Raw genomic sequence first — 25,146 nt, forward strand, 5'->3', positions numbered from 1 at the left:
AAAGCTTTTAGCAATATTCCAGCAATATAATGACATGGGACACCAGAAATGGGCTTCACACATTGTACCCAGGTGGGACATCGAAACCAATGCTTTCGGCTTAACGAGTGAATGCTTTACCCACAAGGCTAGCCCTTACTCCATGAAAATAGTATTAATTTAATAAGCACTGGATCATCAATGTGTTGTGCTGGGTTTCAGAATGGTTCAAATTCTATATTCCTGGACTAATTATTTTTCAGAACATCCGGAACATTCCTTTCCGAGTTGGTACTGACACACAATGTCCTGTTACAAATTGAGAAAATCAGTGCTTCCTGAAAAACAGAAAAATCCCCATTGTGTCATCTTGAGTTTCAGACCAGTGGGGTTCTGACATCCGACATGAGTTGCTGCCAGCATCTCCGCAGATGACAAGGCTCAGACGGCCATCACGTGATTTCATCTGTGTGTTGGTCAGTTCAACTGCAGAGATAGTAAATCATGACCACTACACTGGTCAAGGTCATGTGTTGCCATCACAGACAGGGTTCTACCTTGGTCTGTTCCAACTTCGCAAAAGAAGATAAAGTCTTTTTGACTATAGTTGATCTGTTACACCAGGACACATTAACTGGGAACACTGATTGTTTTTAGAACAGACATGTAACTAGATGTTATGTCCATTGTTCAATTGTACCAATTTCATACCGACATTTGGTAACCATGGAGACATAAAGTTGCCAATATGTGTACTCTAAGTATCTGCATATATATAACTGACAAAGCTGACCCACTTCACTATTACATGTGACAATATCAATTTATTTCACTTCACAGTAACAGGAGTTATAAGCATTTTAGAGATGACCTATTGGTCAACTTCTCGAGACTTCTCAGTCAATTCCACTGGACTTGACTTCTCAATCCAATCCAATGGTCAACTCCTCTAGACTTCTGTCCCATGGGTCAACTCCAAAAGACTTGACTTCTCAGTCCATCCCACTGGTCTGATCTCTTGGTCAACTCAACAACACAACTTCTCCATCCATTCCACCGGTCTGATCTCTTGGTCAACTCAACAACACGACTTCTCTGTCAGCTCCAGCAGACTTGACATCTTTCTCAATCCAAAGCAGTTGTCTGGTCTCTTAGTCAACTCCACCCAGCTTGCCTTCCCTAGTAAACCCTTGAATGCCCTCAAGAGAACTCAAATGCTATACCCACTACTGTCAAAAGAAAAAGACTGCATCAAAGTACTTCAGACCCTGTAAAACTTTCACTATCAGTCAAATTTACCAATAAACTCAGTTGTCTCCCTTAGGGCAAGGTTAACTGCCTCCCTTAGTTGTCGCCCTTAGTGTTCCAGTCGATCAAGGCAGTTAAAGAAAGTCGTTTTAGAGTGAGTAAGGTGGGTTCAACACCACTTTCAAAATAGTTGTAATGTCCAAATGTGTGTCCGCTTAATGAGGGAGGAAAGCTCACAATGGTGAAGGTCTCAGATAACGGAGGAAAACCAAGTTCTATGGATAGTCAACTTCTTTATTGCAATGAGTGCAACATTTCGGCGTAGGCACTAACACCGTTATCAGGCAAGTGAACATTGTGAAGATAATGGTGTCAGTACCTACGCCTAAACGTCACTCATTGCAATAAAGAAGTTGACTATCCATAGAACTTGGTTTTCCTTCATCTTTACAACTTCTAAAATGCCTCTCAAAGAAGTCTCAGACATGTTCTACTTTTGTGAAACCTGGTGAGGTGCTGACAAACTTAGAAACATAATTAGGGCGAACTGGCACTGGAGCCCACAGAAAACAGGGTTTCCTGGAGTGCACAAGGGAAGCAACTCTGCGAATTGCATCCCCTTTGACTACAAGACCAATTGCCCATAGCAATTTGAGATCTACGGTTCTTTGTAACAGGCCTTCAACAGTTGCCGCCGACAAAGACTGTAATAAACCAATCTCAACTACACAATGATGCCTTGCAGGAATAAATTCTTCTTTAAATCATGTTCTTGTAAAAAACTCACATATACACTTTGATAAATATTCCAGGACTATACAAGCTACAGCGAGGTCCTAACATCATGGAGGCTACATCGTAATCACCAAAGTCAATGAATGAATACGCATGGAACAGTACGCCAGTTATATCACGGACTTGTTATCAATAAAAGATCTTGTTGTCATGGTAACAGTGTAAGAATCCATAGCGAGTGAGTTAAAATTGCAGCAATATCATGAAGAATCCAGAGCACTATTAAATGACCTTTTCATAGAATTAAATTTATCATGATGTCTGACTTAAGATTGGAAGTATTCGCTGCTATCTGGAACCCATGTTCCGCCTTGTTCTCAATCTAGACATCAGTGTGTAGGCAAAGAAGGACTTCGCAAGTTTAGTCCTCTTGAAAGCTCTTATTGTAAATGATGTGCGTTCTCAACGGTAACCATAGCAACTAGGAGAAATTGATAAATGTTTTGCCTTAGACAACCACACCAATGTGTATGATCTATATTGGCAGGGGTTTCATCAGTTGCTTAGCAACAGGCAACCATGTCTGGATCTTGAGACAGGACCAGACATCCATCTGTGTCACGAAGATCCATGAACGGCCACAAAGTTACGCTGTGAAAATTACTGGGCCAAGTGTTTACATAAGACATGGACTGTCAACCAATCACAACTGCCAAACCACATTGAATAACCCAGAAGGCACACTTCAGTTGATCACATGACACTATATGACCATATTAGGTCATTTCAAGAGAAGATCTGTAAAATGGCTGAGAAAGTGAGGACATCTGATTGGTTGATGGGAGGAGTGGATTCTTCATGTCTACCGACTCTGGGAATCTGTTATGGTAGTAATCCAACTTCAGATAGCGGACAGTCACAAGGCGACCTGGCAGCACAAGAAGATATGGTTATAATAGAGTGAGTGAGTGAGTTTAGTTTTACGCCGTACTCAGCAATATTCCAGCCAATTGAGTTTGGATCAGACAATCCAGTGATCAACAGCATGGGCATCGATCTACACAATCGGGATACAATGACAATGTGCCAATCACGTCAGCGAGCATGGCCACCCGATCCCGTTAGATGCCTCTTACGACAAGCATGGGTAACTGAAGATCAATTGTAACCCGGATCTTCACGGGTCGGTTAAGACATAACTGAGAATGAAGCCTAGCAACAGGACTAGACAGTTACACTACATAATAGTTAAAAAACATATGAAACAGCAACATGATTAGACAAGGATACACATGACAGAGTTGAGAATGTAACCTAGCAACACAACCAGAAATAGTCTGCCACTTAAAACTGGTTCATAAAATAGATTTTAAAAAAACCCAACTTCGTTACGAGTGTGCCTAGATGGGGTCATCTGACCACCAGGTCCTTGTTGAACACACTACTTAGAGACACATATTACTGTGGTTGTGATCAAGTGCGTGAATACTTACGATCAAACCACCATCCATGCAAAGCCTGTCTTGCTCGTCCAGCAGCCTCGCAGCAGGAACACTTCATGTAGACACAGCCCTACAACAGCAAAACACATGTGAGTGATGACAACGTCACAGCAGGAACACTTCATGTAGACACAGCCCTACAACAGCTAAACACACGTGAGTGACGACAGCCTCGCAGCAGGTACACTTCATGTAGACACAGCACTGCAACAGCAAAAGACACATGAGTGATGACAGCCTCACAGCAGGAACACTTCATGTAGACACAGCCCTGCAATAGCAAAACACACGTGAGTGACGACAGCCTCGTAGCAGGAACACTTCATGTAGACACAGCCCTGCAACAGCAAAACACATGAACACTTCATGTAGGCACAGCACTGCAATAGCAAAACACACGTGAGTGACGACAGCCTCGTAGCAGGAACACTTCATGTAGACACAGCCCTGCAACAGCAAAACACATGAGTGACGACAGCGCCACAGCAGGAACACTTCATTATGTAGGCACAGCCCTGCAACAGCAAAAACACATGAGTGACGACAGCCACAGCAGGAACACTTCATGTAGACACAGCCTGCAATCAAAATGGTGGCGACAGCCTCACAGCAGGAACACTTCGTATGAGACACAGCCCTGCAACAGCAAAACACATGCGTGAGTGCCTGACAGCCCGCAATAGCAGGAACACTTCATGTAGACACAGCCCTGCAACAGCAAAACACAATGCGTGAGTGACGACATGAGGACACGTTTTACAGCCTCACAGCAGGAACACTTCGTATGTAGACACAGCCCTGCAACAGCAAAACACACATGAGTGACGACAGCCTTACAGCAGGAACACTTCATGTAGACACAGCCCTGCAATAGCAAAAGACACGTGAGTGACGACAGCCTCGTAGCAGGAACACTTCATGTAGACACAGCCCTGCAACAGCAAAACACATGAGTGACGACATCGTCACATGCTGCGTCGGGACAGTACAGTAACCCTCTGGTATGTGCAAGTGTGCATCTCAAGTGACAGTCCAGGTACCGATGACTTATGATGGCATACAATCTACCACGCCAAGGCGCCCAACAACCCACTGGTAAGTTGCATATTTCAGAATCCAAACATGGGTTACTGAAGACCAATTTACATCCAGAATCCAAACATGGGTTACTGAAGACCAATTTACATCCAGAAACCAAACATGGGTTACTGAAGACCAATTTACATCCAGAATCCAAACATGGGTTACTGAAGACCAATTTACATCCAGAATCCAAACATGGGTTACTGAAGACCAATTTACATCCAGAATCCAAACATGGGTTACTGAAGACCAATTTACATCCAGAATCCAAACATGGGTTACTGAAGACCAATTTACATCCAGAATCCAAACATGGGTTACTGAAGACCAATTTACATCCAGAATCCAAACATGGGTTACTGAAGACCAATTTACATCCAGAAACCAAACATGGGTTACTGAAGACCAATTTACATCCAGAATCCAAACATGGGTTACTGAAGACCAATTTACATCCAGAATCCAAACATGGGTTACTGAAGACCAATTTACATCCAGAAACCAAACATGGGTTACTGAAGACCAATTTACATCCAGAATCCAAACATGGGTTACTGAAGACCAATTTACATCCAGAATCCAAACATGGGTTACTGAAGACCAATTTACATCCAGAAACCAAACATGGGTTACTGAAGACCAATTTACATCCAGAATCCAAACATGGGTTACTGACTCACCTTAACCAATTTACATCCAGAAACCTAACATGGGTTACTGAAGACCAATTTACATCCAGAATCCAAACATGGGTTACTGAAGACCAATTTACATCCAGAATCCACACATGGGTTACTGACAACCAATTTACATCAAGAATCCAAACATGGGTTACTGACGACCAATTTACATCCAGAAACCAAACATGGGTTACTGAAGACCAATTTACATCCAGAATCCAAACATGGGTTACTGAAGACCAATTTACATCCAGAAACCAAACATGGGTTACTGACGACCAATTTACATCCAGAAACCAAACATGGGTTACTGAAGACCAATTTACATCCAGAAACCAAACATGGGTTACTGACGACCAATTTACATCCAGAAACCAAACATGGGTTACTGATCCAGACCAATTTACATCCAGAATCCAAACATGGGTTACTGAAGACCAATTTACATCCAGAATCCAAACATGGGTTACTGAAGACCAATTTACATCCAGAAGACCAATTTACATCCAGAATCCAAACATGGGTTACTGAAGACCAATTTACATCCAGAATCCAAACATGGAACCAATTTACATCCAGAAACCAAACATGGGTTACTGAAGACCAATTTACATCCAGAATCCAAACATGGGTTACTGAAGACCAATTTACATCCAGAATCCAAACATGGGTTACTGACTGATTTATCCAGAAATTCACATCCACATCCAGAATCCAAACATGGGTTACTGACGCACCAATTTACATCCAGAATCCAAACATGGGTTACTGAAGACCACCAATTTACATCCAGAAACCAAACATGGGTTACTGAAGACCAATTTACATCCAGAGAACCAAACATGGGTTACTGAAGACCAATTTACATCCAGAAACCAAACATGGGTTACTACCAATTTACAAGAAACCAAATTTGAAGACCAATTTACATCCAGAAACCAAACATGGGTTACTGAAGACCAATTTACATCCAGAATCCAAACATGGGTTACTGAAGACCAATTTACATCCAGAATCCAAACATGGGTTACTGAAGACCAATTTACATCCAGAAACCAAACATGGGTTACTGAAGACCAATTTACATCCAGAATCCAAACATGGGTTACTGAAGACCAATTTACATCCAGAAACCAAACATGGGTTACTGAAGACCAATTTACATCCAGAATCCAAACATGGGTTACTGAAGACCAATTTACATCCAGAAACCAAACATGGGTTACTGAAGACCAATTTACATCCAGAATCCAAACATGGGTTACTGAAGACCAATTTACATCCAGAAACCAAACATGGGTTACTGAAGACCAATTTACATCCAGAATCCAAACATGGGTTGAAGACCAATTTACATCCAGAAACTGAAGACCAATTTACATCCAGAATCCAAACATGGGTTACTGAAGACCAATTTACATCCAGAATCCAAACATGGGTTACTGAAGACCAATTTACATCCAGAATCCAAACATGGGTTACTGAAGACCAATTTACATCCAGAATCCAAACATGGGTTACTGAAGACCAATTTACATCCAGAAACCAAACATGGGTTACTGACGACCAATTTACATCCAGAATCCAAACATGGGTTACTGAAGACCAATTTACATCCAGAATCCAAACATGGGGACCAATTTACATCCAGAATTACATGGGTTACTGAAGACCACCAATTTACATCCAGAATCCAAACATGGGTTACTGACGACCAATTTACATCCAGAAACCAAACATGGGTTACTGACGACCAATTTACATCCAGAATCCAAACATGGGTTACTGAAGACCAATTTACATCCAGAATCCAAACATGGGTTACTGACGACCAATTTACATCCAGAAACCAAACATGGGTTACTGAAGACCAATTTACATCCAGAATCCAAACATGGGTTACTGAAGACCAACAGAACTTGCTCCATTTACAGCTAACTAATAATCGGAAAACAAGTTAAAAAGCAACAATTTGTCAACAGGACTTACCTCCCTTGACTCCTTGTCGACAAAGATGTGGAAGATGCTGTCTATGTTTTTACACTTCTCCAGCAGTGCGTCCTGAATACTGACTTCCCAGGCCGGATCCTCGCCCTCACTACACAAAACACCATCAGTAAGCTACTAGACAGTAGTACTTAGACACTGTACTTAGACATCCAATACATCAACATGGATCTAAGTGTTGATTTCAGAAGAGCGTAAGATCCTATTTATCATACAAGTGCTATCTCCAAGAAGATATCTTCTGTGGAATCTAGTTTAGGAAATAATAACATGTCTTCAACGTAACAATGTAAACTAAAATTGAGTGAGTGAGTGAGTTTAGTTTACGCCGCACTCAGCAATATTCCAGCTATATGGCGGTGGTCTGTAAATAATCAAGTCTGGACCATGTTAAATAAAACGGCCAACCAGATAACTATCAAAAATGTGTCAAAATCTCCAAAAATGAATTTAGGGGGAAAAACCAAAGTGATGTATGTTAAAAACGTGAAACTGGATCTGTGAAGATTACTGGGCAATAGTAATACGGAAGCAAGGATGCAGGATAAGACGCAACGTCAAAGAGACACCAGCACTTCTTGTTTTGTTTGTTGTTTAACACCACACTCAGCAATATTCCAGCCAAATGGCAGCAATCTGTAATAAATCGAGTCTGGACAAGACAATACAGTGATCAATATCATGAGCATCTATCCATGCTGTTGGGATATGATGACATGTTCAGAAGAAAAACGAATTCTAACCCAGATCTTCACATGAATGGAAACAATGTTCACAGTGTCAGGTAAAAACATCTTGAGAGAACTAAAGGGAATGGTCTATAAAGTACAAAGATCAAACCAAGGTCCAAATTTTAGAAAGAATCACCAAAAATAAGAAGACATGGTCATCAATATCCCATGCCAGTGTTCTGTTCCTATTTGGTTCCAACTTTTTAACTCCACTATGACATTCATGTCTTGAAAACACATACCACATTTGGTTTCCGTATCTATAACGGTTACTGAGAAAATCTGTTCCCATTGGGGATACCGTGCACTAAGTCAAGAAACGCATAAGTCTGTAAAGAATTGTAACTTGGTTAACAGTTTTAAACTCCACCAAGGCATTTGTGTCCTGAAAACACATACCACATTTGGTTTCCCTATCTATGATGGTTTCTGAGAAAATCTGTTCCCATTGGGGATACCGTGCACTAAGTCAAGAAACGCATGACAAGAGCCATAACTCGGTTATAAATTGTAACACGGTTTCCATTTTCAAACTCAATCAAGGCATTCATGTCCTGAAAACACATACCAAATTTGGTTTCACTATCTACAACGTTTTTTTGTGAAAAATCTGTCCCCATCATCTCGGATGGATGGACGTTCAAACCTATATCCCCCTCCCTCTTTACAGCAGGGTACAATAAACAGTCTTGAAAGCTTTAAGTCTCGATAAGCAATGTACCAGCTGCCTGTAAGTGACATGTATTTCAGTATGTACTTACACGTCAGCATCAAACATGTTGCGTATCTTCAGACATGGAGTTGGACAATACATCACTGTGTTGGAGCTGTCGTCATTGTGTTCGCCAAATGCTGGGAACAAAACCAATCACAACTTAGAAAGTGTTTACAAATGTGGGGCCAATTTAATCATGTTTAAACTTTGGTAACAGTATTAAAATGTTGACAAGCATAACAAGGCTCTTCTTTGCCCAATAATATGAGGGAACGTAACATCATTGAAAAGGATTAGTTCTGTAATCACTTTATCTGGTAACAGTGGTAACATTACCATGATTATAAAGATGTAGAACAAAACGTATCTGGTAACAGTGGTAACATTACCATGATTATAAAGATGTAGAACAAAACGTATCTGGTAACAGTGGTAACATTACCATGATTATAAAGATGTAGAACAAAACGTATCTGGTAACAGTGGTAACATTACCATGATTATAAAGATGTAGAACAAAACGTATCTGGTAACCATGGTAACATTACCATGATTATAAAGATGTAGAACAAAACGTATCTGGTAACCATGGTAACATTAAAATGATTATAAAGATGTAGAACAAAACATATCTGGTAACAGTACCATGATTATAGAGATGTAGAACAAAACGTATCTGGTAACAGTGGTAACATTACCATGATTATAAAGATGTAGAACAAAACGTATCTGGTAACCATGGTAACAGTACCATGATTATAAAGATGTAGAACAAAACGTATCTGGTAACCATGGTAACATTACCATGATTATAAAGATGTAGAACAAAACGTATCTGGTAACCATGGTAACATTAAAATGATTATAAAGATGTAGAACAAAACGTATCTGGTAACAGTACCATGATTATAGAGATGTACAACAAAACGTATCTGGTAACAGTGGTAACATTACCATGATTATAAAGATGTAGAACAAAACGTATCTGGTAACCATGGTAACAGAACCATAATTATAAAGATGTAGAACAAAACGCATCTGGTATGATGTTTGACATTTTCTTGACCCTTAACCATGACCTACCTTGACCTTGCCAAACTTTGCCTCCATTTGGAGAATTCTGTAAAACAGAAAACATTATCAGGCTTTACTTGATTTTCTTCAATAAGTTGGTTTCGGGAATATTTTTTTAATATATACAATGCATCATATATTATGTAAATATGCCATTTTGTCAATTCATTACAAGAGATACATCAGTTGTGAATAAAAGTAGATTTTAACTTAAACCATTAGAGATAATCACACAACATTTTTTACCCAGTATACCTGTTCTCAGAAAAGATATTGCAATACGCATCATTTGAGAAGTGTACTGCTAGTCCTAGCTAACAGGTTCTGTACCACCTACATGTATCACTAGTCCTAGCTAACAGGTTCTGTACCACCTACATGTATCACTAGTCCTAGCTAACAGGTTCTGTACCACCTACATGTATCACTAGTCCTAGCTAACAGGTTCTGTACCACCTACATGTATCCATCTCCAGACTCGGAACTCCTCGCCTTCGATGGTCTGTTCCTCTAGACGGATGCGAGATTCATTCTTCTCAATGAACTGTACCGCCTTATCCCAGATTGGCTGCAACTCCTTCCTGTAGCAAACATCACAAACATCATCACCATCATCATAATACCTGGTAATGATAATAACCATCCTCCTCAAAAAGATTGGTTGGTTAACGCAGCACCCAGCAATATTACAGCTATATGGCGGTGGTTGGTAAATAATCGAGTCTGGACCAGACAATCCAGTGATCAACAGCATGAGCATCGATCTAGGCAACTGGGATATGATGACATGTGTCAACCAAGTCAGCGAGCCTGACCACCCGATCGCGTTCAACGCCTCTTATGACAAGCATGGGTTACTGAAGCCCAATTCTTACCCAGATCTTCACAGGCATCCTCCAAAAGACCATTTTCAGATTAGGTGAGTAAGTTTGGTGGTGTATGCAATTTCCACACCAACCCGAATGATAAATGATGAATGATTCTGTTTCAATTATGCATTACCTCAATGATAATACTGCTACATAACTGATTTATGAGTACACAAATGTTTCTGCTCACAATAAGTCATGTAGAAAGAAATATATTACTTACAATCACTTACTTCCAAATCAAAACACACGATGACAGCTATAAGATGTTGGGAGGATATATTGTTACCTACACCGGGTGCAACCTGTTGCTTGTATTAGAGGATGACAGCTATAAGATGTTGGGAGGGTATATTGTTACCTGCACCGGGTGAAACCTGTTGCTTGTATTAGAGGATGACAGCTATAAGATGTTGGGAGGATATATTGTTACCTGCACCGGGTGCAACCTGTTGCTTGTATTAGAGGATGACAGCTATAAGATGTTGGGAGGATATATTGTTACCTACACCGGGTGCAACCTGTTGCTTGTATTAGAGGATGACAGCTATAAGATGTTGGGAGGATATATTGTTACCTGCACCGGGTGCAACCTGTTGCTTGTATTAGAGGATGACAGCTATAAGATGTTGGGAGGATATATTGTTACCTACACCGGGTGCAACCTGTTGCTTGTATTAGAGGATGACAGCTATAAGATGTTGGGAGGATATATTGTTACCTGTACCTGGTGCAACCTGTTGCTTGTATTAGAGGATGACAGCTATAAGATGTTGGGAGGATATATTGTTACTACTGCACCGGTGCAACCTGTTGCTTGTATTAGAGGATGACAGCTATAAGATGTTGGGAGGATATATTGTTACCTACACGGGTGCAACCTTGTTGCTTGTATTAGAGGATGACAGCTATAAGATGTTGGGAGGATATATTGTTACCTACACGGGTGCAACCTGTTGCTTGTATTAGAGGATGACAGCTATAAGATGTTGGGAGGATATATTGTTACCTGCACCGGTGCAACCTGTTGCTTGTATTAGAGGATGACAGCTATAAGATGTTGGGAGGATATATTGTTTACCTGCAACCTGTTGCTTGTATTAGAGGATGGGTGAGGATATATTGTTAACCTGTTGCTTGTATTAGAGGATGACAGCTATAAGATGTTGGGAGGATATATTGTTACCTACACAGGGTGCAACCTGTTGCTTGTATTAGAGGATGACAGCTATAAGATGTTGGGAGGATATATTGTTACCTACACGGGTGCAACCTGTTGCTTGTATTAGAGGATGACAGCTATAAGATGTTGGGAGGATATATTGTTACCTGCACCGGGTGCAACCTGTTGCTTGTATTAGAGGATGACAGCTATAAGATGTTGGGAGGATATATTGTTTACAACTACACCGGATATATTGTGTATTAGAGGAACCTATAAGATGTTGGGAGGTTGCACTGGGTGCAACCTGTTGCTTTAGAGGATGACAGCTATAAGATGTTGGGAGGATATATTGTTACCTACACCGGGTGCAACCTGTTGCTTGTATTAGAGGATGACAGCTATAAGATGTTGGGAGGATATATTGTTACCTACACGGGTGCAACCTGTTGCTTGTATTAGAGGATGACAGCTATAAGATGTTGGGAGGACCTGTTGCTTGTATTAGAGGATGACGGTGCAACCTGTTGCTTGTATTAAGGATGACAGTTAAGATGGAGGATATATTGTTACCCTACACGGGTGCAACCTGTTGCTTGTATTAGAGGATGACAGCTATAAGATGTTGGGAGGATATATTGTTACCTACACCGGGTGCAACCTGTTGCTTGTATTAGAGGATGACAGCTATAAGATGTTGGGAGGATATATTGTTACCTACACCGGTGCAACCTGTTGCTTGTATTAGAGGATGACAGCTATAAGATGTTGGGAGGATATATTGTTACCTACACCGGGTGCAACCTGTTGCTTGTATTAGAGGATGACAGCTATAAGATGTTGGGAGGATATATTGTTACCTACACCGGGTGCAACCTGTTGCTTGTATTAGAGGATGACAGCTATAAGATGTTGGGAGGATATATTGTTACCTACACCGGGTGCAACCTGTTGCTTGTATTAGAGGATGACAGCTATAAGATGTTGGGAGGATATATTGTTACCTACACCGGGTGCAACCTGTTGCTTGTATTAGAGGATGACAGCTATAAGATGTTGGGAGGATATATTGTTACCTACACCGGGTGCAACCTGTTGCTTGTATTAGAGGATGACAGCTATAAGATGTTGGGAGGATATATTGTTACCTACACGGGTGCAACCTGTTGCTTGTATTAGAGGATGACAGCTATAAGATGTTGGGAGGATATATTGTTACCTACACGGGTGCAACCTGTTGCTTGTATTAGAGGATGACAGCTATAAGATGTTGGGAGGATATATTGTTACCTACACGGGTGCAACCTGTTGCTTGTATTAGAGGATGACAGCTATAAGATGTTGGGAGGATATATTGTTACCTACACCGGTGCAACCTGTTGCTTGTATTAGAGGATGACAGCTATAAGATGTTGGGAGGATATATTGTTACCTACAAGGTGCAACCTGTTGCTTGTATTAGAGGATGACAGCTATAAGATGTTGGGAGGATATATTGTTACCTGCACCGAGTGCAACCTGTTGCTTGTATTAGAGGATGACAGCTATAAGATGTTGGGAGGATATATTGTTACCTACACCGAGTGCAACCTGTTGCTTGTATTAGAGGATGACAGCTATAAGATGTTGGGAGGATATATTGTTACCTACACCAGGTGCAACCTGTTGCTTGTATTAGAGGATGACAGCTATAAGATGTTGGGAGGATATATTGTTACCTGCACCGGGTGCAACCTGTTGCTTGTATTAGAGGATGACAGCTATAAGATGTTGGGAGGATATATTGTTACCTATACAAGGTGCAACCTGGCACTGAAGGCAATGTCCACCAGCCATTTGCAACATGCATCAGTGCAGGTGTAAATACTGAGTGAGTGAGTGAGTGAGTATGGATCTACGCAGCTTTTGCAATATTCCAGCAACATCACGGTGGCGACACCAGAAATGAGCTTCACACTTTTTAACCATGTGGGGAATCGAACCCAGATCTTCGGCGTGATGAGCGAACGCTTTAACCATTAGGATACCCCACCATACCCCAGGATGTAAATAGCGAAATTGCACCATGCAAAGAGATATGTGAGTTGAATGTTTGACATCAACTTACCTCCTGGATGGAGGAAGCAGCTGGTCTCGCACGTGCTGCACCGCTAGAAACTGATGGTGACTTCCGTTCTCCCCTTGCGTCACATCATGGTGTCTTTTGAGAATATCTGGTTGAAGACAAATTTCACACTACAAGTAACTAGCGTTAGTGTTCAAACATGAGATGTTGCAATATTTTACAACTATGTTCGTTGTTAAACATCAAACTCCACAATATTCAATCAACGTTTTCCTAATTTTGGGTCTTTTTAGGGCAAATGACTGGGAATTAGGCCTTTTCCAGATTTTAACAAATTTAGGGTGTTTTACGGGTAAAACGTTCCAATTTCAGACTTTTTCAAGCGTGTGCAAACCCTGCCCTGGCAGTGCCTCACCTATGATCTCATCCACCATGGCGTACACGTGTCTCAGCTCCTGTTCCTTCGCCAGACTCCGCCACTTCATATACTTCAGCAGCATGACCACCAGCACACAGCCTACAACAGCAGCAGCAACAGCGTCTACATCATGTGGTGAATTCTCTTAAGGACCAACCACATTATGGGTGAAGGTGGGGGAAAGGGGAGCTTTACTGCATCCTGACATTTGACATCTGCTAACTCTTGGAAATTCATGAACAGATATCACCAACACACAAAAGATGTTAATCAGGGCAAATCTTGGAACTGAAAACATGATCAGCAGATCCTGGTGTGAAATTGGGTTTAAGGGACGCCACCATATGGGTAAAGATAATGTACTAGCCCATTATAACTTTATGAGTAGCCCACTGAGATTTTGAAGTTGGGAAGTATAATATAGATAAACTTTTGAATAACAGGCAGGGACCTTTATCTACCATATTTTGAGTCTTTTGGTATGACGCTTCGGTGATTGAACAGATTCTTGTAACCACTACACCACGGAGGCGGTTTAAACAGGGACGCAATTATAATAGAACACAATAGGAATACTTAGAAGTTGGGAAATATATAACTATTTTATCCATTGGCCATTTTCCTGGGCCTGCAGCCAGACTGAATACTAGGATTAAGATGGTGAAAGCCCCTGGGCATGAGCCAGACTGACCTAGGATTAAGATGGTGAAAGGATCGGTAGAAGGATCTCTGAAGGCGACAGAGGAGAGCCATAGAGGCGACTCTCGATTCCAAGTGCTTGATGTCCCCTCGTTTCATTGTGTCTTCTCCTTCCTTGTTCACAGGTCTGTAACAGAAACAACACTTGCCCTACAGAAACAGTGGCAATCAAATAGATACCTTGTTTCACTGTAAGCTACAGATTCCCTGGTTATGAGATTGCTACCGGTAAGTAATGTTGAGGTCCATGGGCTCAAGTTAGCTAGACAAAACACACACCAGTGCAACCTATTGCTGAAAGTCCAAACAACATTGATATTTGAACACATTCAGTACCTGTAACCTTTACTTACTATAGGATATGAATAATACCACGGTTATGAATAATTGGTCTGCTTTCTGGGGCTTGACATTATCAGACTCTAAGTCATCCATGATATTTCGTTTTACTTAGACTGTAGGTACTTGAAAGGTTGTTTGTTTGTTTGTTGTTTAACGCTGCACTCAGCAATATTCCAGCTATATGGCGGCAGTTTGTACGCAATCAAGTCTGGACCAGTGATCAACATCATGAGGATCAATCAAAGCAATTTTGATATGATGACCTGTAAACAAAATCAGCAAGCATAACCTTCCCGATCCTGTTAGCTGCCTCTTTTGACAGCATGGGTTGCTGAAGACCAATTCTAACACAGATCTTCACGTGTGTAGGTACTTGAACATTAAAAGCTGGGGAATGGAAACACATGATGATACTGTGTGAAGTGACCAGTAGTGTTTGGAATTGGTTTAAATCTCATAATTGATGATTGTTTCATTACAACCGATCAATCATTGAAAATAATTGGTTAGCGTCATTTATTAAATTTTTCTGGTTATGTTTGTTAATGCACAAAAAATAAAGAAAAAACATGTAGTTCTTTTGGTTTTTTTGCAAATTGCACAAAATGCATTTGCAAATTTCACATCTTTAAAGGATGACTAGTATGTTAGGAACATGAAGTTCATGGAGTCTTTAAAATAAATTCAATCATGAATTGGAAGAGCTTGTAGTGCTAATGAAATGTAACAGACAAAACCAACCTTGTGTAAAATATCGTAATTGCAAACAAGTGTTCCAAAATTGTTTGTGTTCGATTATGAGAAAACATGATCGATTGATTGGTCGTTTTGTCATTGCGACCAATCTTTGATTAATTCAATTAATCGGACCACCACTCGGACCACCACTAGTGACCAGGTGTACGTACCTTATGTTCCAGTGTGGATTCAGTACAATGTGATCCAGGCAGGACTCCACCAACTCATCAATGTCCTGAAAAGGTCACAAGAAACATTACAGAAACCTAAAACAACCAAGGACGATCTCAGCTCCTACACAAAAATGTAAACAGAAAATGATGGAGATGTCAAAGCTTTCTGATGTATTCTGGTGTTAGTGAGTGAATAAGGTTTCATGCCACTTTGCCCCAGCAATAGAATGGCAGGGACAAATATATATGGGTTTTGTACCTATATCATGTATATGGGGAATCTCATCTGAGTGATGAGTGAGCGCTTTGAGCATATACCTGTGACGTGGAAAGGCCTATTATTATCATTATTACGCACAACTTAACCACTAGGCTACATCACTGCCCCTGATATTCTGGACCAAACACCGTTTCACCCAGTTAATAATTCATTTCCTTGAAGCATCATATACGGTCCACATACTTCATGAGTATGAGACGTTATGTTCCTCCATCATCGGGCAATCGAACTGTATCCCTTCATGAATTCAATTCCTTATTAGAATCATTGCAGTCCTAGCATTGGACAGGTGAGGTGAGGTGAGGTGAGGTGAGGTGAGGTGAGGTGAGGTGAGGTGAGGTGAGGTGAGGTGAGGTGAGGTGAAACTGGGTTTAACGTCGTGCTTGAGAATATTTCGCTCATATGACGACGTGCATGCGTGTATATGTGTATGTGCGTCTGCTTGTACTAGCCCAGACTTAAGCTGGTTTTATAGTGCTAGCCCACTGAGATACCATGCCGCAGTGAAACATGAATACCCCACTCAGACACATTATAGTATACTGACTCCCGAGTCGACCAGTCCTTGTACACATTAATGCCGAGTGCCAGACAGGACCAACAGGTACCATATTTTAAGGCTTGACGCGATCGGGGATCGAACCTGCGACCTTCCGCTGTCCAGGCGGACGCTCTAACCACTACACCACGGAGACGGTCTAGCATTATACACATGGGTTATGTACATGATATGATGTATGTTTGTTGTTTAACGCCACACTCTGGAATATTCCAGCAATATGGCAGTGATCTGCATACAGGCAAGCCATGTTGTGTCAAACTCGTCTGGACCAAGGGAACAGTTCGACACACATCCGTCAGCATAAAAATAATGATAAATATAAGAAAATCAGCAGGGACCGAGAAATGAGTTCGCCACAACCGAGTATTCATCTCAACCAAGTTCGAGACATTGGGGTTCAACTGTATAATCAAATAAGGATCAGACAATCCTGTGATCAACAGCATGAGTGAGCTTGTGGGTATGGCTCTACGCCACTTTCAGCAATATCCCAGCAATATTACGGCAGGGGACACCAGAAATGGGTTCACACATTGTACTCGTGTGGGGAATGATCAATAGCATGAGCATAGATCTACACAATCGGGATAAAATGACGTGTCAAATATGGATGGCGATAATCTACAAGTATCATAAAGTTTTTCTCTCAGGAAATTTCTTATGTATCTAGAAATATTTTTAAAAAAAGCCTGCAATATTTGTGGGCTGACTAAACTTTGGAATATGTTGTTCTCATGGTAAAAATGTGTGATCACACCCTGATCACTGCGATCATACTATGTGTGATCATACTATCATATACATAAAGAATACTAAACGATGTCCCGTGTAATACCATACTTATGAAACAAGTGAATGGTTTCGCTCGTTAGATACCAATACCATTCACGAGTTTCATAAATATGGTATTATTCGGGACATAGCAAAACAATATCGAGCCAAGTACTTCTTTCCTAAGAATTCAACAAGTGTGATGACTCTCAACTTTCCGTGAGTCAAGCAAGGTCTAATATCATTGTGACAGAGGTATTAGCATTGTGACGTCATAACTGTAAACCACTTTGACGTCATACATACGGCATCAATGTGTAATAATGTTGTAATAACTGCTGTAACAGTGATATCTTCAACGGGTGAGTAATAAAACATATTCATTAACAGCTAGTCTGCCAAGCACAGACTTGATCGATTACAAGAAGCTATAACTTCTCTGTAATATTGCTGACAATAGCCTAAAGAACCTTCACGCTCTCGTTCATCCTATACCCACCTCGCCTTTACGTACCACATCATTGTTCTTGATGTTCTTCACGTAAGTTCTGAACTGTTCTACAGACATGTTCTTCTCCCACTCCTCTGCAGAGCCACACACAACTAGCCCTGTAGGGGAGAATACAGAGGGTTTAAAATATACATATGATTATTATCAATGAAGAGATGTTATATAGACTTTCCAAAGATTTCATAATTCATGTAACTAATTTCAGGTGTAGATGCACAAGTTTTCATGCAAAATGTACTGGCAAGACTCACCAATATATACCACAGATATCTCGTGTTTCTCACAATTTGCCACAGGTTCACCATACCTTTGAGTGAGTGAGTTTAGTTTTATGCCGCTTTTACCAATATTCCAGCAATATCACGGTGGGGGACACCAGGAATGGGCTTCACACATTGTACCCTTGTGGAGAATCGAACCCTGGTCTTCTATGCGTGACGAGCGAACATTTTAACCTCTAGGCTACCCCACCGCCCCCATACCTTGTTATGTTTTACACCATCTTTATAGTATGACCAGAAATTATTGAGAATTTTAGGAATATGTTTAATTGGATTTCTAGTATAAACAACCTTGACCATCTATCAAGTGCTTGGTTTCATTCAAGAGAGACAACTCCGTTAATCCTTTTTCATAAGTTCGCAAAGAGTTATCCCCCTTTGTTTACTTGCTAGCAGATAACATTTTCAGTGATCCTCAGTATGGATGATTTAGACTATTAGAGAAGAGGAAGTTGATTTTAGAGTATTATAACAAGGACATCAGATCAGCTAAAGTGATTTCAAGTAGAACAGGCATCCCTTTGTCCACTGTTTATCGTGTTTTGAAAAATATTGCAAATGGATATGGCATTGAGCACCAGAGAGGCGCAGGTAGGCCCAGAAAATTGACTGTCTGTGACAGGAGGCGGCTTGGTATTCTTGTTTCTTAAAACAAACGAAGGAGTTTAGAAAACTTAAGGCTGGATATGATTGATAGAGGAACTGTGGCTGTCTGTAAGGAGACAATTAGAAAAGTCGAGGAATTCCATCACCGATCATGAAACCTGAACAAAAGGAGCGAAGGTTGAACTGGTGCTTACAGCATAGAAATTTTAACTGGGACAATGTGATTTTCTCAGATGAAAGTTCTGTGTGGCTTTTTCCAAATACACTGAAATTCTGGACCAAACAAACTGAAAAACCTTTGCATCAGCGCGCCGAAAATACAGTCCGAAATTCAACGTGCGGGGTGGCATATTTGTGTTAGGGGCAACGCCCCTCTGTGTATTTGAAGGGAATATGAATGGTGAGCAGATGAACACAGATATTCTCGAGGGACATTTACTTCCATCTGCTCACATGTTCTATGGAAATATTTTTGATTTTCCAGCAGGACAACGACCCAAAACATCATTCAAAGCATTCACAGGCTTGGTTTTCGGACCCAAAATATGACATTATTAGATTGGCCAAGCTATAGCCCTGACCTAAATCCAATAGAAAATGTTTGGGGAATTATGAAGGAAAGTGTCACTAAGAAAAATCTGACAAATATTGCTGAAATGAAAGAAGAAGTGGTCCGATATTGGGACAGCATAGACCACGACTTTCTAACTTCTTTGATCAGTAGTATGCCCCGCCGCATTGAAGCCTGCATTGCTGCCCATGGTGACTTGACAAAATACTAACTGTTCACCTGTCTTTGAATCTGGAGTTATGTTCTGCTAATATTCACATTTAATACGTGAGTAATGAGTGAAAAAAATACAAAAAATAACAATCTTTAAATTCCCAATAATTTCTGTTGTACTGTATATTGTGAGTGAGCTGGGTTTTATGATGCTGTTATATAGTGAGTGAGTGAGCGTGGTTTAACGCTGCCTTTAACAATATTCAAGCAACACCATTGCATGACTTTTCAAAATGCCAATTTTCAGCCTTTTATTAATATTGGTCATCCTTCCATACTCTCTTCTCCACTTTTGACAGGTAACATTTTACATTAAATGTTTATGGTAAAATGTTCAGTTTTGCATAAAAAGTGTGTAAAAATATGCTGCTGTAAGAACTGTGTACACTGTTATGCCATATGATGTAATCATACTTTATTACCCACGTGGTCAACGTATGGGTAGTTGCATACTAATCTCGTACGTCACACGAGTGTCGTATCGCGTTGACCTGTGTCGTAACGACTTGACCTGAGATTCTAACGATTTGATTGGATAACCGATGACCTCTCAATTAGTACACATTCTGATGTAACTATTTTTTCATTCATAACAAACACATGAATTCATTCATTCTACAACTTAAATGCATTGTAGGAATGTAAACATCGCGAACGTTGCCGTGTCGCTGTTTAATTGTGAGTCGAACTGAGACATTATCGACGTTGAAAAACATAAACGCAATGTTTCCACCAGTGATGTTAGCTGAAAGAAGCAACTGCAAACCAAGAAACGGGGTTCTACGGAGTAGTTTACTGTAGGAGGCTGTACGAGGCGATGACAACTGACATGCATCTTGACGTCGGTTACCAAGGCAGTGACGTCATTACAGTGTGACGTCATGCAAATATTGTACTAAAGTACAAAACTCTTCCGCAACCTCTTTATGAAACCGGTTTCGGTTTGAAACCAAAATATTTACAAAAATACGCTATTTTGTCAATTTAACGCATGTAAGACGTGGGTAATAAATAAAATACCACACTCGGTCTCATTACATACAAATTATACGAAACTCGTGACCTTCCTATGTTATGTGACCTCGCTTTCGCTCGGTCAGATACCATAGGAAGGACACTCGTTTTGTATAATTCGTATGTAATGAGACCTCCTTGTGTAGTATTCTCTATGTACAACCTTACCTTTGGGGAAATAAAAACCAAAAAGAACACCATTGCAGGAGACAACCAGAATGGGATTCACACATTGTACCTATGTGGGGAATAGAACCTGGGTCTTCAGCGTGATGAGTGAATGCTTAAACCACTAGGCTACCCCACCGCCCTGTATATTTCTGAACTGAGGCCAGTAGTAGAAGTCCAGTTTTAGATGTTCACATTCTATACATCATCAGAAGCTGGAGTAATCCAAAAACATGATTTGCATCATGCATTTCAAATTTTCTCACCTTTCTTACTGCTTAACACATCATACAAATCTCGAATGACAATCATCGTCTTCTCCACCACTGGCTCTCCATAACATCCCTGCAAACAGAAAACACATTGTGTTTACATAATTACACTCCACAGCAACACAACGAAATGGTGTTACATATAACAGGCTAGTCTGCAATATCACAGCTGAATTATGTCCAGTGGTCTGGGTCTCAATTAACTAGAGTATAAACAGATAACAGATATTATTGTAAAATAGCTGCTGAATTTAAAATATAACCCACCTAATGCAATCACACTAACAACTCAAGACACGTGTTGAACTGGTATCATGATCATCTGATGCAACATTATAAATTTACTGGCGTGTTGGTTGATTTGTTTGCTTGTTGTTTAATGCCACACTAAGTAATATTCCAGCTATATGGCGGCAGTCTGTAAAGACAGTGATCAACAGCATGAGCATCCAGGGGTGGAAATAACTTTAAAATTGCTAGTTTACTCCGGTACAGTGGCACATGTAAAATCACTTGCCCTAATAATTTTTCCACTATACCGGCCGGTTTTCTTGTTGTATACAAATTTGCTTGCCCGACAGAAAAACACACAGGACTCGGACGTTGGGCAATGGGTTATTTCCACCCCTGGCATCGATCTACACAACTGGGATACGATGACACGTGTAAACCAAGTCAGCGAGCATGACCACCTGATCTCGCTAGTCTCCTCTTACAACAAGCATGCCCTAGTTTTACATGGTTACCATGGTTACCCCACAGACACAACATAATGCCATGCCAACCAGTTGTTATATCTCCTTAATCAAGGGCTGGCTAAAAAGATTGATAATCGGAAATATCTTTGATAGGAAAAATTATGAATGATTATCGATATGAAACGGAGGGAACTCTGCACAACAATATGTAAATTCTTACACAACTCGAAGCCAGTCGGAGCTAGTACAGACACTGCATGTTACCATAGCCACCGAAATATGAAACTGCAACCTTTTTTAACATTAGGCCAGACCAATTTTATTTCTTGTTCTACGGATCCGCTGGTTGTATTTTATCCAAGAATAAGAAACAAAATTAAATTAATTTTCCCCGCTCAAAAACTAATTTTTTTATATTTTTATTGGCCAATAATGTAAATGTGCAAGAAAATGTTTTAGATTGTTTTTTTTGCCCCATATAAATTGCCAAAAGTAAAATACTATATTAAAAGGAGTATTACTTTGGTGATTTTGATTTTGACTTTTTTTCCCTCCTGCCTTTAGGTTTTCTGAGGGCAAAATCTGTAAAACAAGAAATGAGATTGGTCTGGCCTTAGAAAAATATATAAACATTGTGAGCTATCTATGAAAATCACCTGTGGTTTGTCCGGATGTGAACAAAGAAGATAGGTACTCTTGGGAGCTGAAACAAACACAGAACATCCATTAAATCAACAGTTGTAATAATTTCTAAATCACTAAATAAAGATATATATTGATAGATAAAAATGGCTAACTAATACTTAAACATACTGAACAATGGATACTGTCACAGCTTGAGTCATTGTTCAGTTTTGCTAATCATTGTCACTGTAAATGATTCAAAATACAAAAATGCAATTAACAATAACATCCAATGAATTTTCAACGATTTAACCTGTCAGTCTACATGTAAATGCTGGCAATGATTTCAAAACATAAGTACTACTTTTGAGTCAGTAGGTGTGATTACAGTCATTGATTTCTATCACAGCAGGACATGAAAACCTTAATCACTATAATCGTCAACATTGTTTTAATAACTGCAAATTATTCCAAAATGCATGACTTTGTGTTTGTTGTTTAATGCCGCACCCAGCAATGTTCCAGCGATACATGGCAGCCTGTTAATAATAGATTCTGTATCCCCCCTAAATTTTAATGATGAGGAACAATTTCTTTGAGTGGCACTTATAGAAGTTGGATATGTCTTTCAGTAAGTTCAGATACAATTTAAGAAACATGTTAAAACCATCCTTATCAGATGAGGAATATATATTCAGGTGAAAGGATTTGACTAGAAGTCAAGGGAGGATACGGACGGAAGTCTTCCCCAAAACTCTAGGATAATCATATTAAGATCTGAATTTCAATTTCCAACTGTGTAATATAGCCGTGTATAAAATAATTTTGAAATGTGGCCTGTCCAAAACTGTGACCAGTCCTGAACAAACACAGCCAGTCCCAAAAACTAAAACAATAAATAATCGATAATCAGCACATGTTGTTTTGATCACAAGTTCAAACCAAGTCAAGTTTATTTTTTCAAATATTTCCCCCGACCAAAGGACGGCTTACTTATTTAACAGCCCGTCTTCCTCAAAAATAGACCATCAAGGATGGTGGGACGGGCTGTATTTTATACACTGGACATTGTGAAAGATCTCAGTGAAACAAAAAATGGACATTATTAACCGGATCACATGCAATGATAAGATATGTTTGTACCTGCTTTGACATCTCCAATCCCGCTGTACCACGCTAAGATGACATCTCTCCTAACAAACAGGTAACTGACGGCCAGAACCAGGAAAAACCCTCCAACAATCACAAGCAGACCCCCAGACACATGCTCAGGGTAGAGCTTGTAATTTTTCTTCGAGTCATTCACATGCTTAGATGATGTATGGTTTGTTGTGTGACGTTTGGAGTTAGCATATGTGCCTGGGGTGACATGATTTGAGTAACTTGTGTTGGACTTTGTCTCATACGATCTATTCCGCGATCTGCCATCGTTTAAACTGTTGTTGCTTTCAATGGTAAATGTCGTGTTCACAGACTTGTTCTCAACCTCATATGTACTTTCATCGAGATCGGAGTCTGACGACTCAAATGTCTCATTTACTCTGGATCTGTTTCCAAGGCTGCCAGATGCGTTGAGGTCACTCAAATCGGGGTACAATCGGGATGTAGATTGACGTGCATTTAATTTCGTGATACGAGGAGAGTCATCTGTTTGTTCTGATTTCCGGGATCGCAAACTGGGACGTCCTAACGACAATCTGCTGCTAGATGGTTTAGGTTTTGGGGGAGTGATGGGTGTGTTTGCCGTTGATCTGCGCCTAAGAGACTTGGATACCCCACTAACGATCTTGGATCTCTGTCGGTCAGTCTGACCCGCGCTTTCGAAGTCGCTATCATCGGAGCTTAAAACATCGAGGTGTGCACCCTTGGTAGACTTCCTGGTAGTCTGATCTCCGCTATTTGCCTTAGATTTGAAATGATTCAGCTTTTTAATGTATATCTGCCGCTTGCCCAGCTTCAGTGGCAGACTCACTGTTTCTCCAAACCGTTTCAGTTCGTCCACGAGTTCTCGGTCCGTTATCTTCTCCGCCATGTTGATCGATGACCGACTCGGCCCGGATGCCGCAGGTGCGCGTGCGCGACAATGCCGGTTGGGGCACATTTTTTTCGCATCGGAAAAGTGGAGATCTTCCATAATAATCTAAAACCTGTGTATACCATGGGCGGATCCAGGAATTTTGAAAGGAGGGGATTCAGTGGGGTTCGAACCCCCTGAAACCCCATTGGCTCCGCCAACGCAAAAAAAATAAATCTTCAATGTGATCTTAAAGTCATTTTCAAAGGGGTGGTTGGGGTGGGTGTTTCAACCACCTGAACCCCCCTCTGGATCCGCCACTGTAATACTATTGAGTGTGT

The 25,146-nt window shown here is 40.5% G+C and overlaps 1 protein-coding gene across 1 annotated transcript; it reads right to left on the minus strand.

Moving 5' to 3' along the window:
- Nucleotides 1-255: 255 nt before the first annotated feature.
- LOC124276577 (inner nuclear membrane protein Man1-like) lies at nucleotides 256-24,832 on the minus strand. The gene is given in 16 exon segments (XM_046712224.1): nucleotides 256-2,890; nucleotides 3,456-3,534; nucleotides 7,217-7,325; nucleotides 8,727-8,817; nucleotides 9,764-9,800; nucleotides 10,215-10,335; nucleotides 13,893-13,998; nucleotides 14,266-14,305; nucleotides 14,307-14,370; nucleotides 14,918-14,951; nucleotides 14,985-15,094; nucleotides 16,218-16,282; nucleotides 18,333-18,442; nucleotides 21,464-21,542; nucleotides 22,824-22,870; nucleotides 23,935-24,832. Coding segments are annotated over 16 exon segments (2,133 nt in total). The 5' UTR covers nucleotides 24,824-24,832; the 3' UTR covers nucleotides 256-2,738.
- Nucleotides 24,833-25,146: the final 314 nt, after the last annotated feature.

Source organism: Haliotis rubra, unplaced genomic scaffold (genome assembly GCF_003918875.1).
Source record: "Haliotis rubra isolate DU_JTF1 unplaced genomic scaffold, ASM391887v1 Scf21, whole genome shotgun sequence".
Classification (NCBI taxonomy): domain Eukaryota; kingdom Metazoa; phylum Mollusca; class Gastropoda; order Lepetellida; family Haliotidae; genus Haliotis; species Haliotis rubra.